Source organism: Lipomyces chichibuensis (genome assembly GCF_038497645.1).
Source record: "Lipomyces chichibuensis strain CBS 12929 unplaced genomic scaffold V1513scaffold_28, whole genome shotgun sequence".
Lineage (NCBI taxonomy): Eukaryota > Fungi > Ascomycota > Lipomycetes > Lipomycetales > Lipomycetaceae > Lipomyces > Lipomyces chichibuensis.
In genome coordinates this window covers 69,962-83,882 of record NW_027117480.1, presented here as the reverse complement: position 1 = coordinate 83,882, position 13,921 = coordinate 69,962, and the positions used below count along the sequence as shown (strand labels likewise).

The window sequence follows — 13,921 nt, the reverse complement described above, 5'->3', positions numbered from 1 at the left end:
AGGGGCACCATTCCTTAATGTAATGAGGTTACCACACCTCTTCAATATTCGTCGACACAGTCGACTGACTACAAACAGGTATGGCCTTCATAGCGGTTCACCTTGGAGCTGGGTTCCACTCCAAAAAGCACGAATACGAGTATAACGAACTATGTCGGAGGTGTGTATATAGGAATATGCGCCACAGATGTTTGTCTCTAATTGATACCAATAGAGCATGCATCACAGGAATGAAGCTCCTCAAATCCGGTGCTTCTTCAGTCGCAGCAGCAGCACAGGTCTGCAAAATGCTAGAGGACGACAAGATGACCAATGCAGGGACCGGATCCAACTTGACGACCGCAGGAGAGGTCGAGTGCGATGCATCAATCATGTGCACTGATCACAATAGAGGTGCCGCTGTTGGATGCATTTCGGGTGTCAAGAATCCAATATTGGCTGCAGAAAAGCTATTGTCGGAGTCGTTCAAGCAGCTGTCACACGGTCGAGTCTCTCCATTGTACGAATCCAAGAACTAGTGATTCTGGCTGTTGGTGTTGCATTCTGACCATATACAGGTTCTTAGTTGCCCACGGAGCTAGACAGTTTGCCGAGAGTGTTGGACTGGAGATTGTTACCAAAAGCGAACTGCTATCCGAGAGTGCTATTATGCGGTTTGAGCATTGGACTGAGGTCTTTGCTGATGAACTGCGTGTTACACACACAAATTCAGGTAGCGAGAACGAGGATATGATAACGGACACGGTAGGCGTAATCTGTCTCGACATGAAAGGTGAGCTTGCAGTCGCATCTAGCTCTGGAGGAGTTACGATGAAGCAACCTGGCCGAGTTGGACCAGCGGCAATGATCGGCAGTGGGGTGTGGACAGTTACTGCCAAAGACAGCAAAGTTGCTGTTTGCACTAGTGGTACGGATGTTGCAGGAAGTGCATAGGATTTAGTCAGTACTAAGATCACTAGGTACCGGAGAAGATATTATAAGTACCAATCTGGCATGCCGCTGTGCTGAGTCTCAGATGACTACATCAGACGAGCTGGAATCACTTTCGATGCTAATGAAATATGATTTTGCGCAGTCACAAGCAGTGCAGCTTAGACCTCCTGCCGCGGGATTATTATTGATGAAGCTCACACAAAGTGACAAAAGTCAGCTGGTAAGGTTTTGTTACGCACACACAACCCCGTCAATGAGTGTGGGCTATATGGCTCACAATGCAAGCAGCCCGACTTTGATAATGTCTCGAAGCAAAGAAGGACCATTGGGTCAGCCGGTAATAGGCGGTTATGCTAAAAGAATAAATTCATTCGATACGTAACATTGTTCGGACTTCCGAGAGACAAACCCCAAACGCCGCTAATGCAAGTTATGTTTCTACGTGGAGCCCATCGCAAATTAAAGCTCGTTCTTAAATCCCTTTCCGATGTTCGCACCTTGCTCTGCCTCCCACCGTCGTACTTCCTCCTCCCATTCTTCTTCTGGCGTCATCTTTCTGCTACTCTGCTGATCAAAGGCCTTCATGCGCTCATCCCGTTCGAGGCTTTCCTGCTCGTCGTACTGTTGCTTATGATCTATCCACCGCTCTTGAATATCAACTATGCTGCCTAGATAACCTCCTTGTCGAGTAGCTTCTGCCCATATAGTATCACCTCCAATTTCTGTCGATCCAAAGATATAGCCCGTGGCTTTATCTATAACTGATAATAAAGATATCATAGACTTTTTGTCTTCGACCGCCAGAACTTCAAATTCGACGAGTCCAAAATCCATGATTAGATCCGCAATCGCTTCATTTAAACTGGCAAACTTTTCGCCCAATAATGTTGGCGATTCTTTTTTGATCAACGGGAGGAGATAGTTAAGGTCTTGTACTTCGGTATAGAAATCGAGGTTGAAGTCTGAATATGTTTAGCATTATCTGCAAACACACCTTAGAACCGCAATTGCATCCTCTTACCTAACTTGCCGTAATTACTCAGCAAATCAATCTTGCTCAGGACATTGATATGCGGCAGATCCAGCTGCAGCATACTTCGCAGCGCTAGTAATAACACTGAAATATATTGCGTCGGGGAGGTGATATAAAACGAGTCAATTAGATTAATCACAACCAGCCTATATTCCATCTTTTGCATTTTCAAGAACAGTGTTCTTAATGAGTGGTGATGCGTGAACAATTCGACTTGACCAGGACAATCCAGAATCAAGTAATCGGTGTTACCGAGTTCCTTGATCTCCTCCATAAATTCGTCCCAATTCTGTTCTAATTCCTCTATGGCACGCATTATGCTGCCGTTTGGGCCAAGTCCCTCCTGTGACATTATATCTTCGATAGTAATGAAGTTGCGTATGTCCAGTGCTGAATCGTAGTTTGTGTGGTCGTTTGCTGGATCAAGGTTGATTACGGACGCTTTACGACCAATCGCCGACAAGAACTGAAGCACTTTACCACAGGAGTATTAGATACCACTCACACATACTGGCTCGATCATTCACTACGTACTTCCCGAGCAATAAGTCGATTTGCCAGATCCCGGAGGACCAATTACTAACTGTTCGCGACTGTTAATAGCTCTCAATATTTTCAGTAAGAAAGTCCACATACTTGCGCGAAAGGCATAGATCTGACCGAAGATAGGGTAGTCCGAATACCAGGACACGCATATACGGCTTGCAAGCGGTACAATCAATTGTTATTCGAGCAAGACGGTCTTTTCCTTTGTAAAAGCCGTGCATAAGTTGCCTCGAGCGCGTTTCCAAGACCGTTGCCTGCTCACGGTGGATATATGGTGCTAACTATGAAACGCTTAGCGCATCGGAACGGAGTTCAAGAATTTTTTGGATCCAGATTTTGCTGATCACGAGCATTATTGCCACAATCGAAATTACCATTTACTGAAGACCGAGCCGTGGTAACACAGGATCAGTGGTGAAATCGGTTTTGTCTCTTTGCAGTATTATTAGATTGGAAGTATGTTTGGCATTTTGTTGTAGTGCTGATGCCTGGTCTCTCTGTCTAGCAGCAAGAAGATATTCTAACTGTCCCCAGCTTCCTGATGCGAGCCGTTTCTATTATTTTGACTGCAGTTGCAGCAGGTGCAGGTAGGTGCCTATGAATTACACATTGACGGAGTTATATTTACCGATATAGCCGCCTATGTCATATCATTCGACTATCGACGGCGAAATTCTCCAGAATTCCGCAAGCAACTCCGTCGAAACGAGCGCAAGCACCGAAAGAACATTGAATTAGGCAAGGAGAAAGAATTACAGCAGTCTAAGGATGAGCTGAAGGGACTTATTGTCCAGAGTCTCCAGGATGAGCCTACTTCCGTCAACAGTGCGGAGGAGTTCGAGATGCAAATGAGCAAAGAACTAATGAAAATTGATTCATACCTGCATCAAGGTCAGTTTCCGCGAGTGTTGAACTTTGTAGGTGTACTGACCATTCTGACAGGAGAGAAAAAATACAATGACATGGTTGTTTCTATTTATCGTCTCCTTGTTATACACCCAATGCCTAAGCAGATTATTGAAGCGTTGAAAGACAATATTCCTAAGGTTAGTAGTTTGATTGTATAACGCAGAAGTCCATTCCTAAGAGTGCATAGGATGTATTGAATCTCCTGGACGAGGCTGTGGAGACTTTGCCTATCCCTGGTTATAACGCTACGGCTACCGCAGCTACTGCGGTTCCTCCTACGGTCGAATAGATGCTTGGAAACGTTCAAAAGTTTAGTATATACGCCGTGTATGACTACATCAAAGTCTCGACTAAATAACAGATGTAAGGGAGCTGTATGGTTTGCTAGATTGCTTGTCTCCGTGGTCAATTTTACAATTGTAATATAAGTTTATGCTCGGTTTTGAAGTGTGTACATTTTAGTGCTTTGGTAGATAGCCTTGACCGATTAGTAAGGACGCTTGGTTTTACATCCTGCTATTCATGGTCTTTTGGTTCATATTTGTTCCTGTTCCTGGTCAGCCTTTTACATAAATTGTGACAACTGACAAGTTTGCAATATACAAAGATTTCTCTCCTCTTTATTTCATAAATACTGTAGAATATGTTAGTGAGAACTAAACTTGTGAACGATGAGATACTCTACGCAATACGGTGCCACACTGCGTGGGGCTTCACCTCTGTCGCGTCCTTCACTCCTACCTAACGACGCGTCGGTTACTGTTGAGTACGCCATTTACTACATCCCGTGTTAGCCGCGGATCGCAAAAATTCATTTCGTGGGTAATTACTTATAAGTCTATATAATAATTATACATTTACGCATTGGAGTTTACTTTCGAAGCAGCTCCATGCAGGATCCTACAACAACTAGGAGAATATGGAACTGAGGCGGAGCCCAATTGGAATAATAGTAGGGTCGATTCTACTTTGTCCGAGTATGATTATTATGTGCTTTGGTAGTTCAGATATTGACTTCTACAAATAGTATTATACTGCGCCTATTTTGACTATCGGCGGCGGCATAGCCCAACTTTTCGCCGTCTGATTCGAGAGCTTGTACGACAGTACCGGAAGGAGGAGAAACAGCAAAGACTGCAACGCTACAAGGAATTGATAGAAAAGAGATTACAAGAGGCACCGGTTCCAACAAGTGAGCGGGAAATTGCGCAATTCATTGTGCTAAATCTGACTGAAGGAGAGAATCATTGCGCAAAAAGTCGGTCCAATTTCTGGCTGAGTAGCGATCTTAGTGGAATTTGACACTGATATTGATGTAGGAAAGTACGAAGAAGCCGCATTAAACTATTATTTTGCTCTTGAAGCCTATTCCTCGCCACACGAGCTTATGCCATCAGTATGCTCAAATAAGGTAAGTTGTTCAATAGTTTTCTTGGATAGTTCAATAACCGAAGTTGTAATAGAATGTGCGAAACATTTTGCGAACGCTAGTGAAAGTGCGCCCGTTTAAACCATCAGAGCCGAGATACCGGACTCCACTTCTAGTCGCCTGACTCGGAGCATTGTAATAACATTCTGATATTTTAACGCATTTGTAATATAGGTTGTTAAGTTTTCAATTGTCTATTGGCTATATTATTTAGGATGTGGATAGCAGATAATGGTGGTTGATGGTAATATCTTACTTGAGAGCAGAGTAACTTTCATATGGGCAGCGCATGGCAGGATAATGTACGAATTAAAGGTTCAGTAGCGCATATATATAGGTCTAAGCATTATTATTTATCATCATGAGCGCCGTGGTATCACCAATATATTTCTACATTACACCTTACTCTTTCCCTCACCTGGACCCAACGACCGAATTACAATGCCATTATTTCCTGCAGTATTGCCTTCCAGTCCGATCTCAACATCTCCACCATAGGAAATAGCCAGCGCTGATCCTTTACTATCAATTTCGAGTGCCTGAACTGAACCTGGATATCGAGGATATTGGCGCAGACGCTTCCGGGCTTTGAAATCCCAAAAGCAGACCAACGAGTCACTGCCGCCCGAGACGAATGTGCCATGTAAAGGATGAAAAGCCAAGGCGTTAACTGAATACACGGCATCCATATTGTCCTCCGCGGCTCGGTGACACTTAAAGGCATACTTTTTGGCTTGAACGTCGGGGCTAGCGTCGAAGAAGTCGACTGCTATTCTACCTTCGATAGATGACGAGGCGTACCCTAATCGTAGATTAGCAAATGTTCTTATGCTATTGACTACTACCAAGCTATACACACCTTCACCCGTAGGAATGCACCTGACAGCCCGTGTCATATATTTCAGACTGCTTTCTCTTCTCTGGAATGGTTCGGCCATGTGCCGAATGTCATATATGTGAACCGCTCTAGCGGCCATTCCAACGACCAACAAATTTCCTGTCATATCCATGGAAAACACTTTGTGAGGCTGACGAGAAATATGAACTCGGCTGCTACTTCTGCAATCGAGGAGTTGAACCGTACGATCCCATGACCCTGAAACAACTAAGCCAGATTGTCTATGGAACAAGACGCTTTTCACCGCGTCGTCATGGTCGCCAACGACATTACATCGGCCACTCTCCAAGTCAACCCTGAGTCAGTTGCTTAGTATATTCTTCACCCGTAATTCAATTCTCTAGGACCTACATTCTTACACGGTTTTCCAAACCGCCGATAAATGCACTCCGTCCTAACTCGTCCCAACAACAGTCCAATAGCGGTGCAACACAGTCCACTCTCGTTAATAGCCTTCCATTTTCAACTGACGTATCGTAAAGACTTAGTGTAGTGTCCCACGAACTCGCAAGTAAGAAGCTGCTATATCGCTCGGACGGATTGAAGCGTACCGATGATATAATATCCACTGGTGAATTTTGAAGCTGGACTATATGCGAGTGAGCATTATGTACAATAGTCAAAAGCTAAGCCAGAGCAGAGCGCTTACATTGCATCGACATTGCGGGCGAGTTTGCCCGTCCGAAATATAGCTGACTTTGTTTTCTAAAATGGTATGCATGATTGAGAAAGTTTACATTTGGCTTGTTTACTGCAAGTTTGCGGCTCGTAACCACAACAACGAGATGGGCCCTAAATGACGTCGGTGCTCGGGGAACGCGCCAGTGCTGGCTCAGGGCGCCAGCGATGTCAGTGAAGTGTGGGATCTTTCGAAGTTTAGAGAACCAACATTAATTGATTGCTCACTTTGACGTCTCGTAGACGCTCGCCGCCAGTTTTATTGATAATACTCTGGAAATTTGATTTTCATAATCTGGAGATAATTTAATTATGTTTGGTGCTATTTGCGCAGGCCGGGCAGGTATTAATGTCTATTGTAGTACGATGAAGCAACCGGTTAACATTGTCGACAGTGCAAACAAACTTGCAGCAAATTGACGAGACAAAGTTTGTATTCCAAATTGAAGACGGAGCACGAGTGAATCATATAGTTGTCTTCCTACTACCTGGAAGTAGGTCTTGTTCACTGATTTTATGGCTATAATGATTTAACCTCAGAGTTTTAGCTGTTCTTGATCCTAGCGTTGCTGCGTCGGTTTACTTTCAATGGCCAGGAAAACCATTCCAATTACTAGGAGCGTATGTGTAGATTAATCTCTCGTGTGAATTGGTACTCAAACGCTTACTTTTATTTTCCTGCTAGGATATCGAATTCCAAGCCATCGGCTATCTTCCGCGTCAATCAAGGCACAGCAGCGTTAATGACAAGCTCCGTAGATGACATGGTAGATGACATACCATCCGCAGAACCAATAACGATATCTCTCGGCATTTCAATAGAATCTGCGGCCCAGGTCGATGCTCAACTTAACGAATTACATGCGAAAACGAATGGCAACAGCACCGCTTTAGTCACACGGACCACACAGAAGGTGCCGGTTGATCCGAATTCGACAGCCGCATTGGCAAGCAAGATAATGACTCATGCGTTCAATTTTTTGAGTGGATTTGCTACGTCGGATGGTATGGTTTCATTGAAGTCGTTTAATGACTGGTGGCAGAAGTTTCAGGGGAAGTTGGTACGAGATCCACAATTTTTGGAGCGATTGGAAGGATAATGATGAGATGACCCAATATTGGACTGTATGATAGAACTGATGCAACGTACCTTCCGCCTATTGTAAGTTTGGTCTATATAGAAAAATCATGCGTACATCAACGGAGCGGATGCTCAAGATTCCTATGCATTCTAGATGTGATCTCTAGATAGTTCGGCTCGTTCTCGGGAGTGACAACTCCATGACGGACCAGGAAGTCAATCGTCACTTGAAGTTGCTTAGCATGGCTATATCCAGTGGGTGTAATTATACTCACCTAGTGCAGTATTCGGCTTGTAATTGCCTGCTGCCAATTCTTCCTGGACCTATAAGTGAGAGTTAGTTTAGTGGCTTCGGCATTCCGATGACTACCTACTCTCTCGACGTCCCACAAATAGAAATCCTCGGCTTCACCATCAATTGGTTTGGGAGGAGGAGTGTCCTCTGTGACCTCCAAATCATAGCAGTATCTAACTCGTCGGTTACTCACTACCTACAATTTCGTATCATGGCGCAACTTACTGCACTTCAGGCTGCAAAAATCCACTCTCGCCGCCAGCAGAGCTCGTTCGAATATAGTAGTAACTTACGTTTCCCACACTTTTTGCCTTTTCTTTTATTAACTCGGAATCAAACCCGGCTTCTTCTCCGCACTCCTTAATTAGCGTGTCGAATACACCGTACGGGTAACCGATTCCTCCTGCGACAGTGTTATCTAGCATACTTGGGTACGTCGACTTCGTTCGTGACCGCCTGGGCACCCAAATTCTCAGTGGCCCGGTGTCAGACGCTGGAATATAGGCAGTCATATGTACGCCGTACGTGACGAATCCAAAAATGGGGCAAGCTGATCTCTCGAACGTGAAGTAAAGCTCAGACGACGGATAATATATAGGATACAATTCCGATCTCCACCCTGTTAATACAATTAGCCGTCAATCTAGTCGATGCATAACAACGACTAAAGACCGTCAACTGACCGTCCAGAACCTTAAACTTCTTCTCAATCCGCCATTTCAACGCGAGATCCTTCATCATCTTACTTCTCTTCTCAACCGTGTCAAATTCAGGCGCAATGCTAACCCGTTGTTCCGCATCGTTGACAACGAATGATTGCTTTAGACCCCGCAAACTATCCACGACTGACGGTAAAAGGTAGCCCAATGCAGCGTTCATGTCATGCGACGTGAATTGGTATAGCGAAGATGCCACAGTCTTGTATACTGAAGATGTGGCATACGGAAACGAGTCCGCGAGCGCAATTAACTCCAAATTATTTAATTTCGGCATTGATCCAGATATATCTATATCACGAGACGCAGTCAGCAAAACACAAAAATAAATTCCCCGAGACGTACGTATCAAATCGAGTGCATCAACAACAGTACGAAAGTGATGGTTCGCAGTATGACTAAGACCCAATGACATGAAGCAAAAATTAATTGCCCCCTGTCGGAGTCGAACCGACGATCGCTGCATTGCACGTGGAAACATACGAGTGCAGCGCCTTACCAACTTGGCCAAAGAGGCTTGTGCATATAAGAAACACTAAAGATGTGACAATATAATATGGCTGCAATCGCTAGGGTAAGGGGGCGACAGCATGCCGTTTCTGATTAGCAATGTATCGCATGATACAGGTATGAAAAATTAGTTCAAAATTATTGTTTGAGTAATGAGCTAGTTGGCTAGGTCGATATAGAATGGAACAGGCGTTGCAATTGTGGAAATATAGGGCAGCGGTGTTGTGGTGGCACAATGTGAACCATTTTAACATCACTGGGTCGGGGAAGATTCCATGATTTAAAATCCCCTATACAAGTACCTCTTAACAATTAGTCGGCTTTTTCGACGGTATTGATTCAGCTGCTTCACTGGGATAGTAACGGTCGATAATATGTTGAATTCACCACAGCAGGATCCAGCGGTTACGTCGCATGTGGATGTAGATGGTCAAGAAGACGCGTCGTCACCTCGACAAGAGCCAGCTCACACTGAGGAGATGATAGATGCACAGGCAGGGGATACGTCTGGCAGAGATATGCCGTTAGAGGAATTAGAAGTTGATATGGATTTTATGCCACCGCAAGATCCGGCTACAGCAGTGCCTGAAGCAACCGATCCCGGCGATGTACAGATGATTACCGTGAATGGGGTTGAAATACCGGTCTTTGATGGTACAGGAGGGGAGGATGCTGGTGCTGCTATGCCTGTGATTCCGGGATTAGGTGCTAGAAGGGATAAGAGCCTAAAGGAATTTCTTGGCATGATGGAAGAGTTTGCGCCAATTGTATGGTTCATTCATTAGCAGACGTCGGAATAATGTGCTGACTTGATTACAGATTCCTGATGCTGTAACAGATTACTATTTAATGAAAGCTGGATTTGAATCGTCAGACATACGGATGTACGGCAATTGTCTTGTTTAGGCGCTGATTTCGAGCTAATGATAGAGATAGAAAACGATTATTGGCGCTTGCTACCCAGAAGTTTGTGTCAGATATTGCAACTGACGCATACCAATATTCTCGTATTCGATCTACCTGGTCCGCCGGTTCAGCATCTTCCAATCCAGCAGCCGCGCCTGGCCAGTTCCGGGCCGGTATGCCGCCGAGATTCGGAGGGGGTGGCGGCGGCGCAGGTGGTGTTGGGGGCGGTGGTATTGCAGGTGGTAGTGGTAGCGGTAGCGGTAAAGTTGTTTTGACGATGGAAGACCTTTCGAGTGCGTTGGCGGAGTACGGCGTTAATGTTCATCGACCGGAGTTCTATAGGTGAAACATTAGTAGATGGGTGGATATTGTTGAATGTGGTGATTACTTTGTGTTAAATTGTATATAGGAATGGGATGTTCATTTGGTGTTTATAATGTATTTTATGTAATTGTAGAATTGGTCATCTGTTATTACACTCACAATCGTATTATAGTAGTGCTGTGGATAAATATAAATAGCAACACCTTGGGCTCAGATCTACAAAAGCTGTTCGATTCGTATATGTGATAGTAATCTCCCGCATGCTCAATGACAGTGTAAGTAATCAATTTTTAATACTAGCCACCGTTTGGAGTCCCGCAAACCAATGCGATGACAATGACAAGAAAACACGACAACTCCTAAACAATTTGTCTATACGCACTACATATAGTCTACAAAATACAATGAAATTCCAAGCCTTTTGAATACTAATGACTTTTTATACCGTCTCTGAACCATTTAATTGAGCATAACCATTATGCGATAATGGTTGATTTTCGCAGCTGTCGGTAACAGGTTCTCTATTGAAGAAGTTCCATCGATAATTGAACCTGCTTGACGAATCCAAGTCTAATCTACCTTCCTCGGTAGCCCATCGTGGACGTTTCCATCGCTTCAACGCAAGTGACGAGGCAACAACGCTCACCGAACTTAATGCCATAGCACCGCCAGCTGCCATAGGAGGCAGAGACCAACCCAGTGGTAGGAACACGCCCATTGCGAACGGGATCATCACGAAGTTATAAATTGTAGCCCAGATGAGATTCGTCTTGATACGGTTAAATATCGCGCGGCAAAGCGACAACGAAACCGCCACGTCCATGAGTAAGGTATCGGGCCGCATCAGTACGATATCTGCTGCCTCAATAGCGACATCAGTACCTGTTGCCATTGCGAGACCAATGTGTGCTGTCGCCAGAGCTGGCGAATCGTTGATCCCGTCGCCAACCATCGCGATCACCGCATCTGGTGATTCAATCTGCATAGCACGAATGATGTCCTGCTTCTCAGATGGGGTCACACCCGACCAAACTTCTGACTCTGGAATTCCAACATCGCGAGCAACACGCAGTGCTGAAGGTCGCTGGTCACCAGTAACCATAGCAACTTTGATTCCCATCTTCTCGAGCGCAAGAATGGTACCTCTAGCATCTTTTCGGATTATGTCGTTAAGGGAGATGGTGCCAGCAAATGTGCGTTGAATGGCGACACAAATATCTGTTGCCGTAGTTTCAGTTGCCGCCTTGAGGATTGAGGAGGGGACATCGATATCGCTGTCAGTCATGAACTGGACATTTCCCACTGCTATGGTGTAAAGTTCAGTTCCATGCCGGACAATCGCTCGGATACCTCTACCCATGACGGTCTCATAGTTGGACGTCTGAAGTTCATCGCTATGATCCTTCGAGATACTTTCGGAGTCATTCTGTCCAAGAACAAGGTTCGCCTCTGCTACAATAGCTTTACCGATGGGATGCTCACTGCCGGACTCCGCGGCGCGAACTATCCGCCACCAGAGCTTCTGTCTGTATGCCGAGCTTTCCCATAGAGGAGTCTTGCTATGACTAAGGACAGACATCTTACCGATAGTCAGAGTTCCGGTTTTGTCGAAGACCATTTTAGTGATAAGCGTAGCTTGCTCAAGGACAGGACCACCTTTGATAAGTATACCATTTTGTGCACCGATACCAGTACCAACCATGACTGCGGTGGGAGTACTTAATCCTAGAGCGCATGGACAAGCGACGACAATAACGGAAATGCATAGCTTTAAACAAACCATGAACTTGCTTTCTGATGACTTGAAAATGTCAGGCGGTGTGCGTAATGCATGCGACAGAACCATCCAGACTATAAAAGTAACAACAGCGAGAACAATGACGATAGGAACAAACTTTCCGGCCACGAGATCTGCAAATCGCTGAATCGGTGCACGGGTAGTTTGTGCATCCTGAACAAGCTTTACAATCTGAGAAAGCTGGGTGTCCTTACCCGCGCGCGTAACGCGAAAATCTAGTCGCCCAACGCCGTTGATTGTACCGCCAATGATAGCTGATCCTACATGCTTTTCAACCGGCATTGGCTCGCCAGTGACTAAACTCTCATCCATGTATGAGTCACCAGAGACAACAATACCATCAGCAGGTGCCTTGGCACCTGGTCGCAAAATGGCGACGTCGCCAGTCTGTATAAGTTCGGATGGAATTTCCAGTTCAGCAGCATTGACGGCGATGTTCTTCGGATCCGCGTAAATCGTAGCCATCGATGGTGTGAGCGAGAGTAGTCGCGAGAGAGCGGCGGAAGTTTGGCCCTTTGCACGGTTTTCAAGATATTTGCCGTAGGTAATGTATGCGATAATCATCGCTGACGTCTCAAACACAGTATGTGGTGGCATTTCTGCTGCAGTCGCGATTGAGACCAGCATAGAGAAGCAAGAGAATATATAAGCTGTGAATGTACTCAGAGATACTAAGACGTCCATGGTGGGTGACCCGTGTTTCAAAGACTTGTATGCTGACACAAAAAATCGCTTGCCGATAATAAACTGAACCGGAGTCGCAAGAGCAAATGAGAGAAGTTCTCTAAAATGTAATCCGGGAATAATAAATGTCCATCTGCCAAAATCGTACTTTCTAGACCAGTATGGGAGGACCATGTTTAAAATAAATATGGGTATGGCAAGACAAGAAGCTTGAAGCGCTGCACGTCGCCAGTTCTGAATCTCTTTAGTCCTTGCAAGAGACTCGATTTGTGTAGTGTTGTCCATCATCTCGGGTAACAGTGCGTCAAATCCAGTATCATTGATCGCATTGACAAGGTCCCTCACACCCACTTGTGATGGATCGTATTTTACCTTTGCTTCTTCTGTTGCTAAGGCAACCAGCGCCTCCCGAACACCCGGGACGGAGCGTAGAGCACGTTCAACAGTTGTGGAGCAATTTGAACATGTCATCCCAAATACTTTGATGTAAATAATCTCTGATCGCAGTTTCGTCGCAATATCGGCAGTGTCTGAAACTTGGGAAGCCGGCTCGTCCGCTTGAGATGACAAAAGTTGGGCAGTGAAGCCACAATCATCGATTCTATGCACAATATTAGTCGGTTAAACTCGGAGACGGAAGATACAAAGGTACATACGCCTCTCTAACTTGCTCCGGAGACACAACTGCTATATCGTGGACGACGGATGCTCGCTCTGTAATGAGCGAGACCGCGACAGACTTAACACCGGGGACACCTTCGACCGCAGAGTTGATGGCGGCAGTGCACGCACCGCACGTCATGCCTTGCACAGCAAACACAGACGTGACGGTCATCGTGTCCTGATCGGGTGACAGAGAACTGTCTGGATGAGTGGAACAAGAGAGCGTGAGTAGAGAAGTAGAATATGGATCGGCCGCGGCCGTTACTTTTGGCAAACTGAAGTCGGCCAGAGGTGGCTCGTTGAGGCTTGACAAGTGGCGTCATTAATCTGATAAGCCCTAGGATCGTTGACGATTACAACGCTATCCGCACAAGGTTTGGTAATTGATAATCGCAAGGAAGCTGGGAACCGATGCAATGGTTTGCATGTGGCGCTGGGGCTCTGACTAAGCAATTATTAACTGGAATTTGAGCTTCGTCCTTGGCTCCCTTAACAACTTAACTTCCTCATGGTGTTTG

The 13,921-nt window shown here is 45.4% G+C and overlaps 9 protein-coding genes and 1 non-coding gene across 10 annotated transcripts; 5 read left to right on the top strand and 5 right to left on the bottom strand.

Moving 5' to 3' along the window:
- Positions 1 to 31: 31 nt before the first annotated feature.
- Positions 32 to 1,380, top strand: V1513DRAFT_448921 (nucleophile aminohydrolase). Its single transcript, XM_066898598.1, has 4 exons — positions 32 to 160; positions 215 to 499; positions 558 to 907; positions 960 to 1,380. The coding sequence occupies exons 1-4, from the start codon at positions 81 to 83 to the stop codon at positions 1,313 to 1,315; spliced, it is 1,071 nt and encodes a 356-aa protein (XP_066752279.1). The 5' UTR covers positions 32 to 80; the 3' UTR covers positions 1,316 to 1,380.
- Positions 1,282 to 2,770, bottom strand: V1513DRAFT_448919 (uncharacterized protein). Its single transcript, XM_066898597.1, has 4 exons — positions 2,603 to 2,770; positions 2,501 to 2,549; positions 1,955 to 2,440; positions 1,282 to 1,895 (listed from the first exon to the last, which is right to left on the bottom strand). Exons 1-4 carry the CDS (start codon positions 2,615 to 2,617, stop codon positions 1,393 to 1,395), a joined length of 1,053 nt encoding a protein of 350 aa, XP_066752278.1. The 5' UTR covers positions 2,618 to 2,770; the 3' UTR covers positions 1,282 to 1,392.
- Positions 2,771 to 3,053: 283 nt separating this feature from the next.
- On the top strand, positions 3,054 to 3,579 carry V1513DRAFT_459681 (uncharacterized protein; the record flags this gene model as incomplete). Its single annotated transcript, XM_066899777.1, has 3 exons — positions 3,054 to 3,099; positions 3,149 to 3,403; positions 3,455 to 3,579. 3 exons carry the CDS (start codon positions 3,054 to 3,056, stop codon positions 3,577 to 3,579), a joined length of 426 nt encoding a protein of 141 aa, XP_066752277.1.
- A 585-nt stretch (positions 3,580 to 4,164) lies between these two features.
- On the top strand, positions 4,165 to 5,251 carry V1513DRAFT_448910 (uncharacterized protein). Its single transcript, XM_066898596.1, has 4 exons — positions 4,165 to 4,398; positions 4,449 to 4,679; positions 4,741 to 4,832; positions 4,885 to 5,251. Exons 1-4 carry the CDS (start codon positions 4,341 to 4,343, stop codon positions 4,972 to 4,974), a joined length of 471 nt encoding a protein of 156 aa, XP_066752276.1. The 5' UTR covers positions 4,165 to 4,340; the 3' UTR covers positions 4,975 to 5,251.
- On the bottom strand, positions 5,170 to 6,560 carry V1513DRAFT_448908 (WD40-repeat-containing domain protein). The gene is made up of 4 exons (XM_066898595.1): positions 6,398 to 6,560; positions 6,100 to 6,337; positions 5,710 to 6,044; positions 5,170 to 5,652 (listed from the first exon to the last, which is right to left on the bottom strand). Exons 1-4 carry the CDS (start codon positions 6,408 to 6,410, stop codon positions 5,246 to 5,248), a joined length of 993 nt encoding a protein of 330 aa, XP_066752275.1. The 5' UTR covers positions 6,411 to 6,560; the 3' UTR covers positions 5,170 to 5,245.
- Positions 6,561 to 6,630: 70 nt separating this feature from the next.
- V1513DRAFT_402860 (uncharacterized protein) lies at positions 6,631 to 7,632 on the top strand. The gene is made up of 4 exons (XM_066895545.1): positions 6,631 to 6,769; positions 6,822 to 6,920; positions 6,975 to 7,047; positions 7,112 to 7,632. The coding sequence occupies exons 1-4, from the start codon at positions 6,739 to 6,741 to the stop codon at positions 7,524 to 7,526; spliced, it is 618 nt and encodes a 205-aa protein (XP_066752274.1). The 5' UTR covers positions 6,631 to 6,738; the 3' UTR covers positions 7,527 to 7,632.
- Positions 7,624 to 8,795, bottom strand: V1513DRAFT_426513 (NUDIX hydrolase domain-like protein; the record flags this gene model as incomplete). The annotated part of the gene is made up of 5 exons (XM_066896171.1): positions 7,624 to 7,733; positions 7,783 to 7,831; positions 7,882 to 7,975; positions 8,028 to 8,421; positions 8,486 to 8,795. 5 exons carry the CDS (start codon positions 8,793 to 8,795, stop codon positions 7,624 to 7,626), a joined length of 957 nt encoding a protein of 318 aa, XP_066752273.1.
- A 153-nt stretch (positions 8,796 to 8,948) lies between these two features.
- On the bottom strand, positions 8,949 to 9,035 carry V1513DRAFT_t71. The gene has a single exon. It is a non-coding gene; the product is annotated as a tRNA-Thr (tRNA).
- A 214-nt stretch (positions 9,036 to 9,249) lies between these two features.
- Positions 9,250 to 10,467, top strand: V1513DRAFT_417746 (transcription initiation factor TFIID 23-30kDa subunit-domain-containing protein). The gene is made up of 3 exons (XM_066895877.1): positions 9,250 to 9,795; positions 9,848 to 9,912; positions 9,965 to 10,467. The coding sequence occupies exons 1-3, from the start codon at positions 9,403 to 9,405 to the stop codon at positions 10,278 to 10,280; spliced, it is 774 nt and encodes a 257-aa protein (XP_066752272.1). The 5' UTR covers positions 9,250 to 9,402; the 3' UTR covers positions 10,281 to 10,467.
- V1513DRAFT_448895 (E1-E2 ATPase-domain-containing protein) lies at positions 10,397 to 13,915 on the bottom strand. Its single transcript, XM_066898594.1, has 2 exons — positions 13,397 to 13,915; positions 10,397 to 13,341 (listed from the first exon to the last, which is right to left on the bottom strand). Exons 1-2 carry the CDS (start codon positions 13,573 to 13,575, stop codon positions 10,698 to 10,700), a joined length of 2,823 nt encoding a protein of 940 aa, XP_066752271.1. The 5' UTR covers positions 13,576 to 13,915; the 3' UTR covers positions 10,397 to 10,697.
- Positions 13,916 to 13,921: the final 6 nt, after the last annotated feature.